This window comes from Strigops habroptila, chromosome 1, assembly GCF_004027225.2.
Source record: "Strigops habroptila isolate Jane chromosome 1, bStrHab1.2.pri, whole genome shotgun sequence".
Lineage (NCBI taxonomy): Eukaryota > Metazoa > Chordata > Aves > Psittaciformes > Psittacidae > Strigops > Strigops habroptila.
Window position 1 is genome coordinate 86,597,829 of NC_044277.2, and position 12,743 is coordinate 86,610,571.

The 12,743-nt window shown below is 44.1% G+C and overlaps 1 protein-coding gene across 1 annotated transcript; it reads left to right on the plus strand.

Moving 5' to 3' along the window:
- Positions 1–8,939: 8,939 nt before the first annotated feature.
- On the plus strand, positions 8,940–10,936 carry PPP1R3G (protein phosphatase 1 regulatory subunit 3G). The gene has a single exon (XM_030510624.1). It carries the CDS (start codon positions 8,942–8,944, stop codon positions 9,656–9,658), a length of 717 nt encoding a protein of 238 aa, XP_030366484.1. The 5' UTR covers positions 8,940–8,941; the 3' UTR covers positions 9,659–10,936.
- The last annotated feature ends 1,807 nt before the right edge of the window (positions 10,937–12,743 follow it).

Below are 12,743 nucleotides of genomic sequence, written 5' to 3' on the forward strand. Positions count from 1 at the left end.
TCTATACTGATAAACAACCTCAAAAGTCAAGTTCCACATTTCCAAACTGAGCGCTTAGAATAAGTGGACACTTTTTACCTTTACCTCTCTGCAGCTCAGCACTCTGATGGTAAAATCAGGAATAATACCTCATCTCATAGTAGTCTACTCCTTCTGAAGAACTTGAATGATGTTGTGGTGCTGAGCACTATGGAGGATCACATGAGGACATCTGATCACACCTTCAGAGCAGGACTGGAATACTATTCAATAAATAAGGCCTATAGCTACACATTGAGCAATGCAGGGAAAAGCAATGACACAACCATTGAGTAGCTGTCTATCTTGTGTGCTTAATGAGGCAGGCCTGAGGGAAAAATGGCCTAAGAATGTGTAATTAAAGGCTGTAACCTAAATTATGCACTGAAAAAGGCTGCATTAAGGTTATAAAGACAATATGACTTTGGGCAATTTCTACATATTGTTTCTCAAATCTGTATTCTCAACATTCTTTTAACATGGATTTTTCTGTGGGTAATTAATATTAAGCTTTGTTCTACTCTTTAGAAAAAAATAGCAATGCATTGATTTGAAGAAACACAGTATATATCCCCATTGAAATGTGGGCACTACAAAAGAGTAGACAAAGTATATTTTATTTACCTAAATTCGCGTAACAAGGTTTATGTATATCTGTTTAAGATTGCTGTTGTTTAGCACAAACTTCAGCTAGGATACTGTCTTGAGAGAAATTGCTATGGGTTCTTCAGGAAGCAGTAGCAGACATGAAGTGGTACATGAAAGTAGGCATAGAACTTCAGTGACTAAACCTATTATCATTTAGCTAATTAGTTTTATATTTTGCAATGCTTGTAACATTTTATAACGTCAGCTTGGGGGAACATATCTCCCAGTCCCCCAAAGCAGTGACTTCACTGATATTACTCAGATGTTCCATCTACACATATATTTGCAATTACATACTCACTAAAATTATTTGTAGGCTTAGGTCAAATTATTTAACTTGACCATCAGCATCACTGCAGTTTGTTCATCAATTCTTTGCAAATATTCAGTACATGTGCTGGTCACACTGATCTTTATTTTTTTCTGAGCTGTTCTGTGCACCCAAGTTCCTCTATTGCATTTGTCAATGCATTAATGAGTCTGCCATTTTCACAGCTCAGGCGATGAGTATAGTGGAGGCAGGGGAGAAGAAAGCAGCTTCCTAAAATAATAGTAATTTTATCACATGAAAACATGATTAAAGCATCTGCTTTGGCTTTCATACTAAAATGTTGGAAATCTATTACAGTTAGAACAGTTCAAGATTTTTTGAAGACAGGAAGTAGCATCTTTTTCAGCAAAATTGCTGTTCGGTCATAATTTCTTATTAAAAAAAAACCCCCTAACTGTAGAATGGTTTGTTTCCTTACTAGGAGACACAGCAATATTTTTTTTTATACCTCTGTAAACTTTCCATAAGCTTTTATATGACAGGTTCACGAACAATCCTGACTTCACATTCACATGCCTCCTCCTCTTTCATCCTCTAACCAGTGATTCCTGCTTTCTCTTCTCCCCACTCCAGGACTTCAGCAGGTGACCTCCTGAAGTGTGCTAACACACCCTTTCATTTTTGTTTGATGCTATGTTTCTGGATTAGTCCTCTGGCAGGAACATGTGTGCCTGCTGTTAAAAGGCTTCAACTCTGCTTTGCTTCAGATAGAAGAAGGTCCTGATTTTAAAGTGTTAGACAATACTGGTTCAGTTTGCAGGACACGTGATCTTTTACATGTTACTTCGATTTTTCATTTGTTGCTACAGAGGAATATATTTGCAATTAAATGAAATTTAGAAGCAATTACAATCAACCACACCACCAGATGGAGCTCCTTTTCTGCCTTTCCAGCTGTAGGTGGAAACTGGGGGACAATTCACTGGAGCTGTGGGACTTAACTGTATTTATAGTCAATGAAATAGAAAACTCTCATTTTTTACTTCTAGTGGTGCAGGACTGAGCATCCGTGCATTCATATATGGCTCTTTCAGGGGGTTTTTGTTTGTATACTGTTACTTTTGCAATCCTGTTTCTTGTTCATGCACTTGAGAGTTTTCAAGTAGAGGCTAACTTATTAGAATGGTACAGTAATATTAAAGCAGCATATATTTCTGCTCTTTATATTTTCTACTCTAAAAACTATTAACATTCTTTAGAAACTCAAATGTCTCTTTGTTCAGACCACTACATAATCTGTTTTATTCACTGAAATTCAACTCTGAAGTCTTTTGTGCTTTTAGCAGTACTACATTGTGTTATAGATAGCTAGTTGCTGGTACCTATCTATATGTGTGTATATATATATATATATACACACACATCAACTGAAGTTACAATGCTCATAAGTCATAAGAATCAACATAATTGTGATAAACATTCTCTATTTTACAGGATATACTCTATCAGGTACCTGTTTGGCCATCTACTATCACAGTTTAGCAAGTGACAACAAACTGTAACTGAAGCAGTCCTGGGAAGCTGCAAAGAGACAGGGTTGAATGTATTCCTTTTTCAGCAGTTTGAAAAAATACACATTCAAACAAACCATTTTTAACCCAAGGTTTATACATCAAGATTACTTGGAAAGCCTATTCCCATGTTTTAACCCAAGTGAAAGAAATGCGAGACACGTAGAACTTACCTGGTTGTGATTGCTGGACTGAAAAAGTTGGCCTGCATTTACCAGGAGTTATTAGAACAGGCTATTACTGCACAACTCTATTTTCCCAAAAGACAGGGGGGTATCAGAGCTGGTGAGGTCAGGTCAGCATTCCATTATGTCACGTCAAACATGACTCTAAAGAGCAGTGGAGGTCTTGCCAGCTGATGTCATGAAGGTCCTTCTGACCAGCCTGCCAATTCTGTTGTCCTCAGTCCAAATGAGTTCATGCTGCTGTTGATTTTGAGTGATCTACACAACCTGCCACTTGTGACAAACACGGAAATACAAAACAGGATGAATGTGGGTACAAGTTCATGTCATTTTCCATTTTCGTGTCTTATTTCCAATGGGCAAAAAACCTCATGCCTTAGAGGGGAAAAAAATGAATGCCATGGACATCTAATGTTCATGTGCTAACAACTCAAAAAGGTGGTCTAGAGATGTGTTTATTTGTCTTTTATATACTTTCTAGGAGTTCATTTTGGAGGATATGTCAAGCATTTGGAATTCTGGAGTGTCCTTAGCCAAGAGGTGAATATATTTTCTGTCTGAGTATGTTTCCTTTCAGCGTTTTAAGAAGACATTGGTTTTTCTTTTCCAGAGGCAGTCTGCTAGGTGGCAGGGCAGGAGCACAATCCAGCCATTTAAGACAGATGGCAAGAAAAAATTTGATTGTATTAATAGCCCAGTAACCATTTTGTGGGTAGAATGCCCTTTATATCAAGCTACTCTGGATGAGATAGAGCTAATTTCTCACTGAAGTCCAAAGCATAATGTAGGGCAAGAATTTGATCCAAACTATATTTTTCCTAGATTGCTAAATAAAAAATATATGTGAGCATAGAGGTTTTACATATGAGAACCTGGATCCTAATGTTCATCAGAAACCTTTGAAAGAGATGTGGTTCTGCAGCTTTCTGGAGATTCACACTAAACCAAACAAAACCCATAAAACAAAGCCCTTTTCAACTCCTATGCTGTGGATACATTTTGGAAGCTGAAACCATTTTTCTCACTGATAATCTGATGTTTTCCTTTTCAAAGTCACTCTATTTGGGTTAAATTGTTAAAATGCAACAGTAAGTCTCTCTATTAGAATGGCAGCTTGTACATGGGTTTTATCGTAATATAATTTATGTGACAAATGATTTAAGATTTTCAGTGCACCACATGAAAAGATAAATATCTTATAAATATCAAAAGTATTGTTCCAAATCTTGACACCTCTAAGAGCTGCAAGAACCAAACAACGCTTCAGAAATCTTAGTGAATGGAAAGTTTTTGTGCAACATTGTTTTGTCACAGTTAATGCCAACTTCAGTCTGAATTTAGTGTTTGTTCAACCACTTGGAATCTTTTCCATATAATTTCTTCAAAACAGAAATAAATAAAAAAAAAAATTCCTTTGTACTGTTACTGTGTGTCACTAAGAATGGGATTGATTTTACACCAGATGCAGAGAAATCTCAGATGTTTTGAAATCAATTACAGAAGTCCACCTCTGAAGAGGTTAGCATTTCACCCAAATGGAGGGACATTCCTTGCCTTATTGCAAAATACTTGGTATTAGTAATTGAAAAGAAAATCCCACATCATTACAGGAAACACAGCCATTGCTATAATTCAGGAAAACTTACTAAATGTATTTTCATACATTTAAAGTAATTGCACAGATGCAAGTCTGCTGAGAGACAAGACCAAATATACAGCAGACATCTCTTACAGTGATTGACTGAGAGACTCAAAGCTCTAAAGGATTTTGCTTGCTGAGCAAATTAGCTTTAAATCTTCATACTTAAGATTTGGAAACTAAAGTAATAACTTCTGAAGATTTTTTTCCCATTTCAGTACTTTTTCCATTACAGATCTAATGCATGCCCTTTAGGAGTGCAGCTGCTTGGTTCTCCTACATAAAGATGAAAATTAGGTCTAATAATCTAACTTCTGAATTATTTCTATTCAGATTGTATAGACCCATAGAGTTTTTCATTCAGTGCTTGACCATTCACACAAACAGAGGAAACTGAAATCCTGTCCTGATTAAAGCCCAGAGAAGCTAGAATTTCCCATGCGATAGGGAGCATTCTTTTTTTAATAAGTGAGGAGGCTATTAATATCCTCCCTGCCATTTTTGTACAAGCAATGTGACTGTTAAAATTGGGATGAAGAACTACATGATTTTCAAAGTGAAGCAAGAAGATTGTATGAATGAATGCTGCTAGAATTTGGTGAAAGATGTTATTAATTTTGTGATTGAACTGTGATAATCCCTGCGTATTTCTAAATCCCTGTAAATTGGTTCATAGTGCTTACGAGTTATTACTCATACGTGTTTTCTGACAAGCTATTGTCACTGGAAGTTTTCTTAGCAAAGACTTGAGTGGGAAATTGGAGAGATTTGGCATATTTGAAGTAGGTGTACCCAGAAGAAGAATAATTTCCTCTTGGACTAACTGTGAAATCCATTAGTTTTGGATTTGAAGGTTGAAGCTAGTATTAAAAGTGCATAAAAAGAAATGATGAACAGTGTTTGAACAGGCTTCTGGATTACATTGTGTGGTTGAGCTGAATCAACAGAATCTTCCAGTTACTTGACTCTGGGTATCTGCAAACAGGTATTTTCATGTTCATTTTGTGTTCAAATGATGATGACTATCGATCCAAACAGCTTGACCAAATCATTAAATTGCACATCAAATAGAGCTCCAACCCAAAACTCTGATCTAACAAGTCCTGAGAAGTACATACCCATGCAATCAGAGTGAGAACTGAGAAAGCAATACCATAGATCACTCACCAGTGATTTGTGCATCCATTTTGGGTTTTTTTAATATCACTCAGTAGCCATCTTAGGATGCAAATGCTCCTGCGACATGGTCTAGTGTGTGGTGTCCTTGCCCATGGCAGGGGGATTGGAACTAGATGATCTTAAGGTCCTTTTCAACCCTAATTGTTCTATGATTCTATGATTCTGTGTGTGTGTTAAGTGCAGGATGGGGACAAGGTGGGCAGTTGGGAAACGAAAAGCAATGAAATGAAAGAAGGAGGTGCTGTCTTGATCCTGTGTGCGGTTTATGACCTTCAAAATATCTGGTCAAAGCTCAGGGAATGCAAAAAGCCTCTTGTCTGTGAGTCTGCTGTCTCTCTTTTACCAGGAAAGCCCTCTGCTTTTATCTCAACATTTTCTTTAATAACAAATGTGGTAAATAGAAGCCTGAGACTGTGGTTGCCCCATTCTTTCTTAAAAGTCCATTTTGAAATACATAAGAGACAACACCAAATGCCTCCTTAACTAATGTCCACTGGCGTAGTTTGTCACAGTTGAGCACCTTTTGTAAAGGTTTACCTGATTTTCAATTGCTCCCTGTCAGAATGGTCGCAATCGATTATCACTAAAAATCCAACTTCCCTTTGTATGCCGTTAATTGCCTGATTTTAATTCTTCTTCTGCAGTATAGATTCCTGTTGCCTTAACTGCTTTTGCTTAATTTCTGTGAACAGTAGCCCTTTTTGCAGCCTGTCTTCCAGAGTTATGGAATATATAGGAAATGTATATTAATTGCTACAATATTACTTAACTTTTATCAATATTTACATCAAGTTTCTCTTTTTGCTATCTCTTATTTTGCTTGAACCTTTAACATTCCTCTGTAATTTCTAGAAGTCCAAATGGTTTTTGCCTTACCAGCAAATGGCAGTTTTTCCCCTTGCTGCTTAAAACATTTGTTAATGATTTGGAAAGCTGAGGAAGCATGCGTTAGCAGAATAAACACCACCAGAGGAAGTAAAAGCTGTTCTCTTAATTTCTGCTTTTCCTCACCATAAAATAAATATTGCTCTGAGAAAGCAAAGTAGTAGTGTTGTATTTTATCTAAAGAATCTTTGATATATTGTAAGTACTAAGCACCATTACGTACATATCATCTGTTCTTCTTTCCAGCTTGGTAGTCTGAAATGCCACAAGCCTTGGAGAGATGGGTCATGAGGTCTCATTTCCAGCCACAGGTAAGAAGGCACCTGCATTCCAACCTGTGGTCATCAAAGGGCATGCTAACAGGAGAGAGGCCCAACGTTGCTGTCCACTGCTCCATTACAGCCACCAGCAGGTCGGGAGAGGTGGTGAAAGGAGGTGAAACCAGTGCCTTCCCTGCCAGGAGTGGTGTGCAGGAAGACCATTGTGCTCCTCCTTACACTGCATTGCATGCCTCAGCTGAGTAACTCAGGAGCATGCTCTGTGGTTTAGTACCATCTGGTTGAATCTGGTTAGTTCAAAGAGCTGAAATGGTGGCACAGCAGCTCGCTTGGGCTGGACTAGGCGAAGGAGCGCTCCCCTGAGGAGTTCAGCCAACAGCTTGCAGCAGAGCAGTGGTTATGAGCAGTTGACGGCAAACTGGTATTCATCATGTTTTCCATTAGCACAGCTGGTGCCAGCGAGAATGTTTGTCCTTTGTTCCTTTTCTTACAACGCTCTAAAACGAACTACTAACAATGTCAAATGCAAGGCCAGAAGCTGGAGGAGTCAGATTCTTTGGCACTTCTAAGTAACTGTTTGCCGTTCGTCTCCTCAGCCAAGGTGAACATCCTCACAGGTTTATCTGCTAAGAAAACCATTTAGTGATGGTTCTGCTGCTTTGGCACTCATTCTTCTGCAAGACTCAGGCTGCACACTCAGTTGAACTGCACCGTAATCACTCACGTTGGGAATTGCTTTTTGGCAACCACACTGATGCTAAAAATAAAACAAACTATGCAAACCAAAGAAAAAAAAAAAAACCCATATAAATCCATAGTGGGAGTATATTGCTTCAGAAAGTACCATGTTATTTGCATATGCTTTTTAATATCTCTTCCATGAGTAAAAGAATGGAGGAAAGTTTAATAATGTAATGTTTTTCCAATCACCTGTACAAGTCACCTCAGACAATAGTAGTGGCACACACAAAGTATAGAATTAAGTTTGGAAAATTCTCAGATATGCATCTCACCATACTAATAAAACTATCCTGTTATGAGGATGCTGTTTACTATACATCATGCTTAGAAAATAGAACTGAGAGGAATTATATTTCTCTTTATTTGATTAAATGGTAAAGCCTGTATTTTGTTTTTCATCCTTGAATGTTTTTTCATTTGTTTAACTGGAAACTTCAAAGACAATCTGACCTTCAAAAAGGGTGTATGTGCATACATGTGTGTGCCTCACGAGCCTTTGGGCTTGATTTCGCACAAGTAGTTACTGCTGTTACCACGTGTACGTAAAACATGGTTAAGGAGATTTGCTTACAGAATGTGTCATACTTTAAAAAGTGAATGCCTGTGGTGTTCCTTTTACCTCTGGGGCTCTGTTCTCGGGCTCAGGTCTCAAAGCTCTTCTCTGCAGTTAGGATGGCTGGTAAACAACTTAAACATAGAGGCCGGGGGTCTCACAACCTCTCGGCCGCAGAACACGGACACCCGATGAGGAGCCGGGCACACGGGCCGGACCCGGCGCTGCGCGGGGCGGGCGGAGGCTGAGCCCCGGTGCCGGGGCCCGCTCCCCGCCTCTGCCCCCAGCGCGGGGCCGTGACTCCGCGGTGATGCCAGTGCGGAGCTGGGCGACGTCCTGATTAATCCAGACCCCCGGGGCTTGTTCTCGGGGGGTCTCCGACGGGTGGAAGGAAGCCTAAATGACGATGATGGTGAAGGCGGTAATAATTAACTGTAATGGTAACGAAGCCCGCTCCAGCAGCCCAGGAACCCCTGTTTCCCCGCGGCCGGACCCGCAGTGGCGGCGGCGATGGGGGGTTAAAAGACACTGGCAGGCCCAGCTGGCTCCGCGGGGCGCGGCTGTGCCTGCCCACCCCATCTGTCCCCCCCCAGCCCTCAGAACGCCCGCCGGCGCTGCTCGCTGCTCTCCCCCTGCGCCGCGGTGTCGGGGGCCCCTGCGCGGGCCGCGGGCGGGAGGACGTGCGTGACCGCCCGTCGCGGCGGCTGCCGTCCCGGTACCGCCCGCTGCGGGAGGTCCCGCCCGCGGGGAGGCTCCGGGGCCGGCGGGGGGGCGCGCCCCTCGCCCGGGGCCTGCGGCGGGGGCGCCGGATAAAGCGGTGCCGGCCCGCCCGCTCGCCGCCACAGGGGCGGCCGGGACGGGCCCAGCGGGGCGCCCCGCCATGGCGAGCCCCGCACGCCCGCGGCAGGAGCCGGCGGCGGGAGAGCGGCGACTTCTTGGCACGGCCCCGACGGTGCCCCGCGACGCCAAGCTAATGCTGCTGGAGCTGCGCCGCTGCGGGCGGCCGCCGTCCCCCGGCCCCGGCGAGCGGCGGGAGGAGGGGGAGGAGGAGGCAGAAGAGGAGGAGGAAGAGGAAGAGGAGGAAGCGGCGGCGGGCGAAGATTGTTGCAGCAAGTGCAAGAAGCGGGTGCAGTTCGCCGACTCGCTGGGGCTGAGCCTCGCCAGCGTCAAGCACTTCAGCGACGCCGAGGAGCCGCAGGTGCCTCCCGCCGCGCTGTCCCGCCTGCAGAGCCCGGCCGCCGCCGAGCCGGACCCGCCGCCGCCCGGCGAGGACCCGCCGCAACCCGCTCCGCGCCTGGTGCCCGACTTCCCCGACGGCGGGGAGCCCAGCGCCGAGCGGCTGCAGCGGCAGCGCGTCTGCCTGGAGCGGCTGGGGCGGCCCGCGGCGCCCACCGACGTGCGGGGCACGGTGCGAGTGCTGGGCGGCCCCGGCCCCCAGGAGGTGACGGTGCGCTACACCTTCAACGAGTGGCTCTCCTTCCTGGACGTCCCGGCCGCCCCGCTGCCCCCCGACCCGCCGGCCGAGCGCTACTGCTTCACCCTGCCCGTCCCGCCGAGCCTGCGGGAGGGCTCGGCCCTTCACTTCGCCATCCGGTACCGCGGCCCGCAGGGCGAGTTCTGGGACAACAACGGCGGCCGCAACTACACGCTGCGGTGCTGTGGCTGCCCCGAGGTAGCCCCCCGTGATTGATGGGCGCCCGAACGGGAGGGCAGGGGCAGGCGGCCGCAGCCCCGAGGCCCTATCGGGAGAGCCCCACCCCGAAGACTCCCCCAGACCTGGTGGTTTTTAAGCGGGCGCTTCATTTTTTCCAGCGAAGGATGGACGTGCATAGTGTTGCGTTGCTGTGGCTTGTGGAATCGTTTTCCTTTTATTTTGTGGCGAGAAGAAGAGACTGAGTAGCGTGGGCTTTGCTTTTCCCCTCTTGAAGTGAATTTTTGGGGTCTTGATTCAGGCTTGACTGCGCCTGCCTGGTTAGTCAGAGCTGCACAGAGCGCTGGTGTGAAAACTGTGATGTGTTCGCTCCAGATGTAACTTTGGATCCAGGTTTTCCTGTTGTCACATCTATTTCAAAGACATAGTACTGTGACAGCAATGGTGTGCTTTGTCTTTTTTGTTTTTAGTTATTTTGTTAGTTGAATGGACTCTGTGACAATATGATTCACTGCTGTGAGCACCCGTCAAGCTCACGACAGGCTTGCCTGCCCGTCCCACCTTTGCTGTGCCTGCGGCATCTCTAACAACAGCCTGTTTTGGGGCTGGCTGTGGGGCTGGACTGGGCTGCTCTGGTTTTTGTCACTCAGCACACTTGGATACCGCTCCCTGCCTTCCCCGGGCCTGTGCGCACATCCCGCCTGGCTAATAGCAGCCAACAGGGACTTCTGCAAAAATGTTTTTGCTTAAAATAGACTGGTGACTTCTTCTCACACAGATGAGAAGTCTAAAACTGGGACAGAGGAGGAGTTAAAGCATTTGCTGATGCTGCGTTTATCAGGAGAACTTTGCTAACACCTTTGAGTAACGCCCTGTGAAGTAAAAGCTGGTGTCTGCTTCGCACACAGTTCGGTATTTCCAGGTTTGGGGAGTGGTGACTAGTTTGGATGACCTTCTCCCAGAGGAGGGCCGATGCTACACAGAGGGTGTCCTCAGTAACAAATGAAAACAAGTGCCTTAGTTCAGCTCTCCCTGTATTACATTTTGCACCACATTTCTCAACTATTTCTAATTTATTCAGCTTATTTTGCTACATACTTTTCAGTGTTTGTATGTTGGTGGGAAAGGGGTTTGTTGTGCTCACGGTTGGGCTTTGTTGCGTTGGGCACTTAAAATGGTTTCTGTAGTCTTCACTCTTGACCTGCAAGCCTGGAGGTTGACTACAACTGGTGCCCCAAGCCCTGAAATTAAGCAAAAAGTACCAATGAGAATGGGTTTGTAAGAATAAAAAAAGCTTTAAAAAACTTGAAAAGCTCACCATTACAAATCTTTCTTTTTGTGTGTAGCAAAATGTAACAGGATACTTACTAGTTTTGCAGCCTGGTTGCGCCCCTGCCCTACTGTGTGGGGTGCAGAGGGGATCGAGCTGTCGGCGTGCCTCACTGTAACTGAGGATGTTGCCTGTCCTCGGCAGCAAGGCAAATTGCCCTTTAAGTCTATGATGGCCCTGTATGCTCTTGTAATGGGCATCTTGGGCAGAGCTGTGGTGTGAGGAACCTTTACTAGCACAAGTGGAAAATAGGCAGGTGTTGGTTTTGTTCTGGCTCTTCTGCGGCTTTGACTCCACTTGTTTTCTTCTGATACAGTGTCTTGACGTTAATTTTTTGGATTAAAAGATAAGTAGATAAGACACTGCCAGAACACAGAAAATATTCTGGTATGGATCTATGTTTTTCAGCAAGACTTTGGAAGATTATTTTCCTTTTAAAAACAGCATACTGAGTTTTCTCAGGTCTTCATTTCCTCTGAAGATCTAAACATGTGAAACATCTCAAAGCCCATTATGAGAACCTTAGAAAAAAATTCTTCTTTATATAATCCCCCATCCTTGCAAATGAATCTTCCAATAACCTGCCTCTTGGGAGAGCTGGTTCAGAATCAGAGCTAGAAGCAGGGGGTTTACTGGCGAGATGACATGAAGCAGAGGGAGCTTCAGGCTGAAGTTCTGCAGTTTTGCTAACACAGGCCCTGCTTCCGAAACACAGCCTGGTCTCCCTCTTCCCTAAATCATAGAATCATAGAATGGTTTGGGTTGGAAGGGACCTTTAAAGGTCATCTAGTTCCAACTCCCCTGCAATGAGCAGGGACATCTTCGACTAGATAAGGTTGACCAGAACCACATCCAGCCTGGCCTTGAATGTCTCCAGATACCTGTACACAAACCGTTGTGTGGGAATAGGCCAAATACAAAGAGGCGTTTAGTTCCTTCAGAAGCTGTCTTGCTGTTAAGAGCAGTACCAAGTTTGTTTTAAAACTGACGTGTGTTACAGGATTACAGGATATTATGTGGAATAATCTAGTATGAATTAGCCTTTCTTCAAATAGCTGTGTCAATGAAATAGTGCACTCTTACGATGATACGTGATGCTAACAGCATTCAGGTTGATACTTCATTTAAGTGCAAGGTAGTATTTGGGGCTTCTGGAGCCCATTCCTTATTCTGTATTTTATTTATTAATTGCTTCAGAGAAGAAGGAAGCTCTGCCAAAAAAGGGAGGGGAGGGATCTCTCCTTTAACAAAATTTAAAGGACAGCCATATCCTGATGGCTGTGTCTGGGCAGGGCTCAGACAAGACTCAAACATACCCACTTTTTAATAGACAGAACATTTTTGTACTTGTAAGAATTTACAGAAGCACAGATCGCCAAAGCAGCTTTCAGAGACTGCCTACACACACTGCTCTGTATTTTCACAGATGAGCTTACTGGGGGCTACAGAAATGCAAAGTCTTACCAAAGGTTACATTGGGCAGTAGTGTAAGAATCCGAACCAGACCACGTGTGTACTGCATGCTGGCAAGCACAGGGCTGCTGCTTGTGGTCATAGGCTGAGATACACGGCATAATTGCAAATTTACTCAAGAAATACTTCAAAACGAAGCAATTTTAATTCTGTAAAATTACAAGCCCCAGCAGAGTAAGACGTTAAGAGAAGCACTCTTCTCGTTTGGTTGCATTACTGTTAATGTAGTATTCTATAAAGATTCAGAGCATAACTTTCGGAGGAGGTGCTCTTAAACACCCTCCCTCCCCTAACTTAAGATATAAGAAATGGTAAAGATTT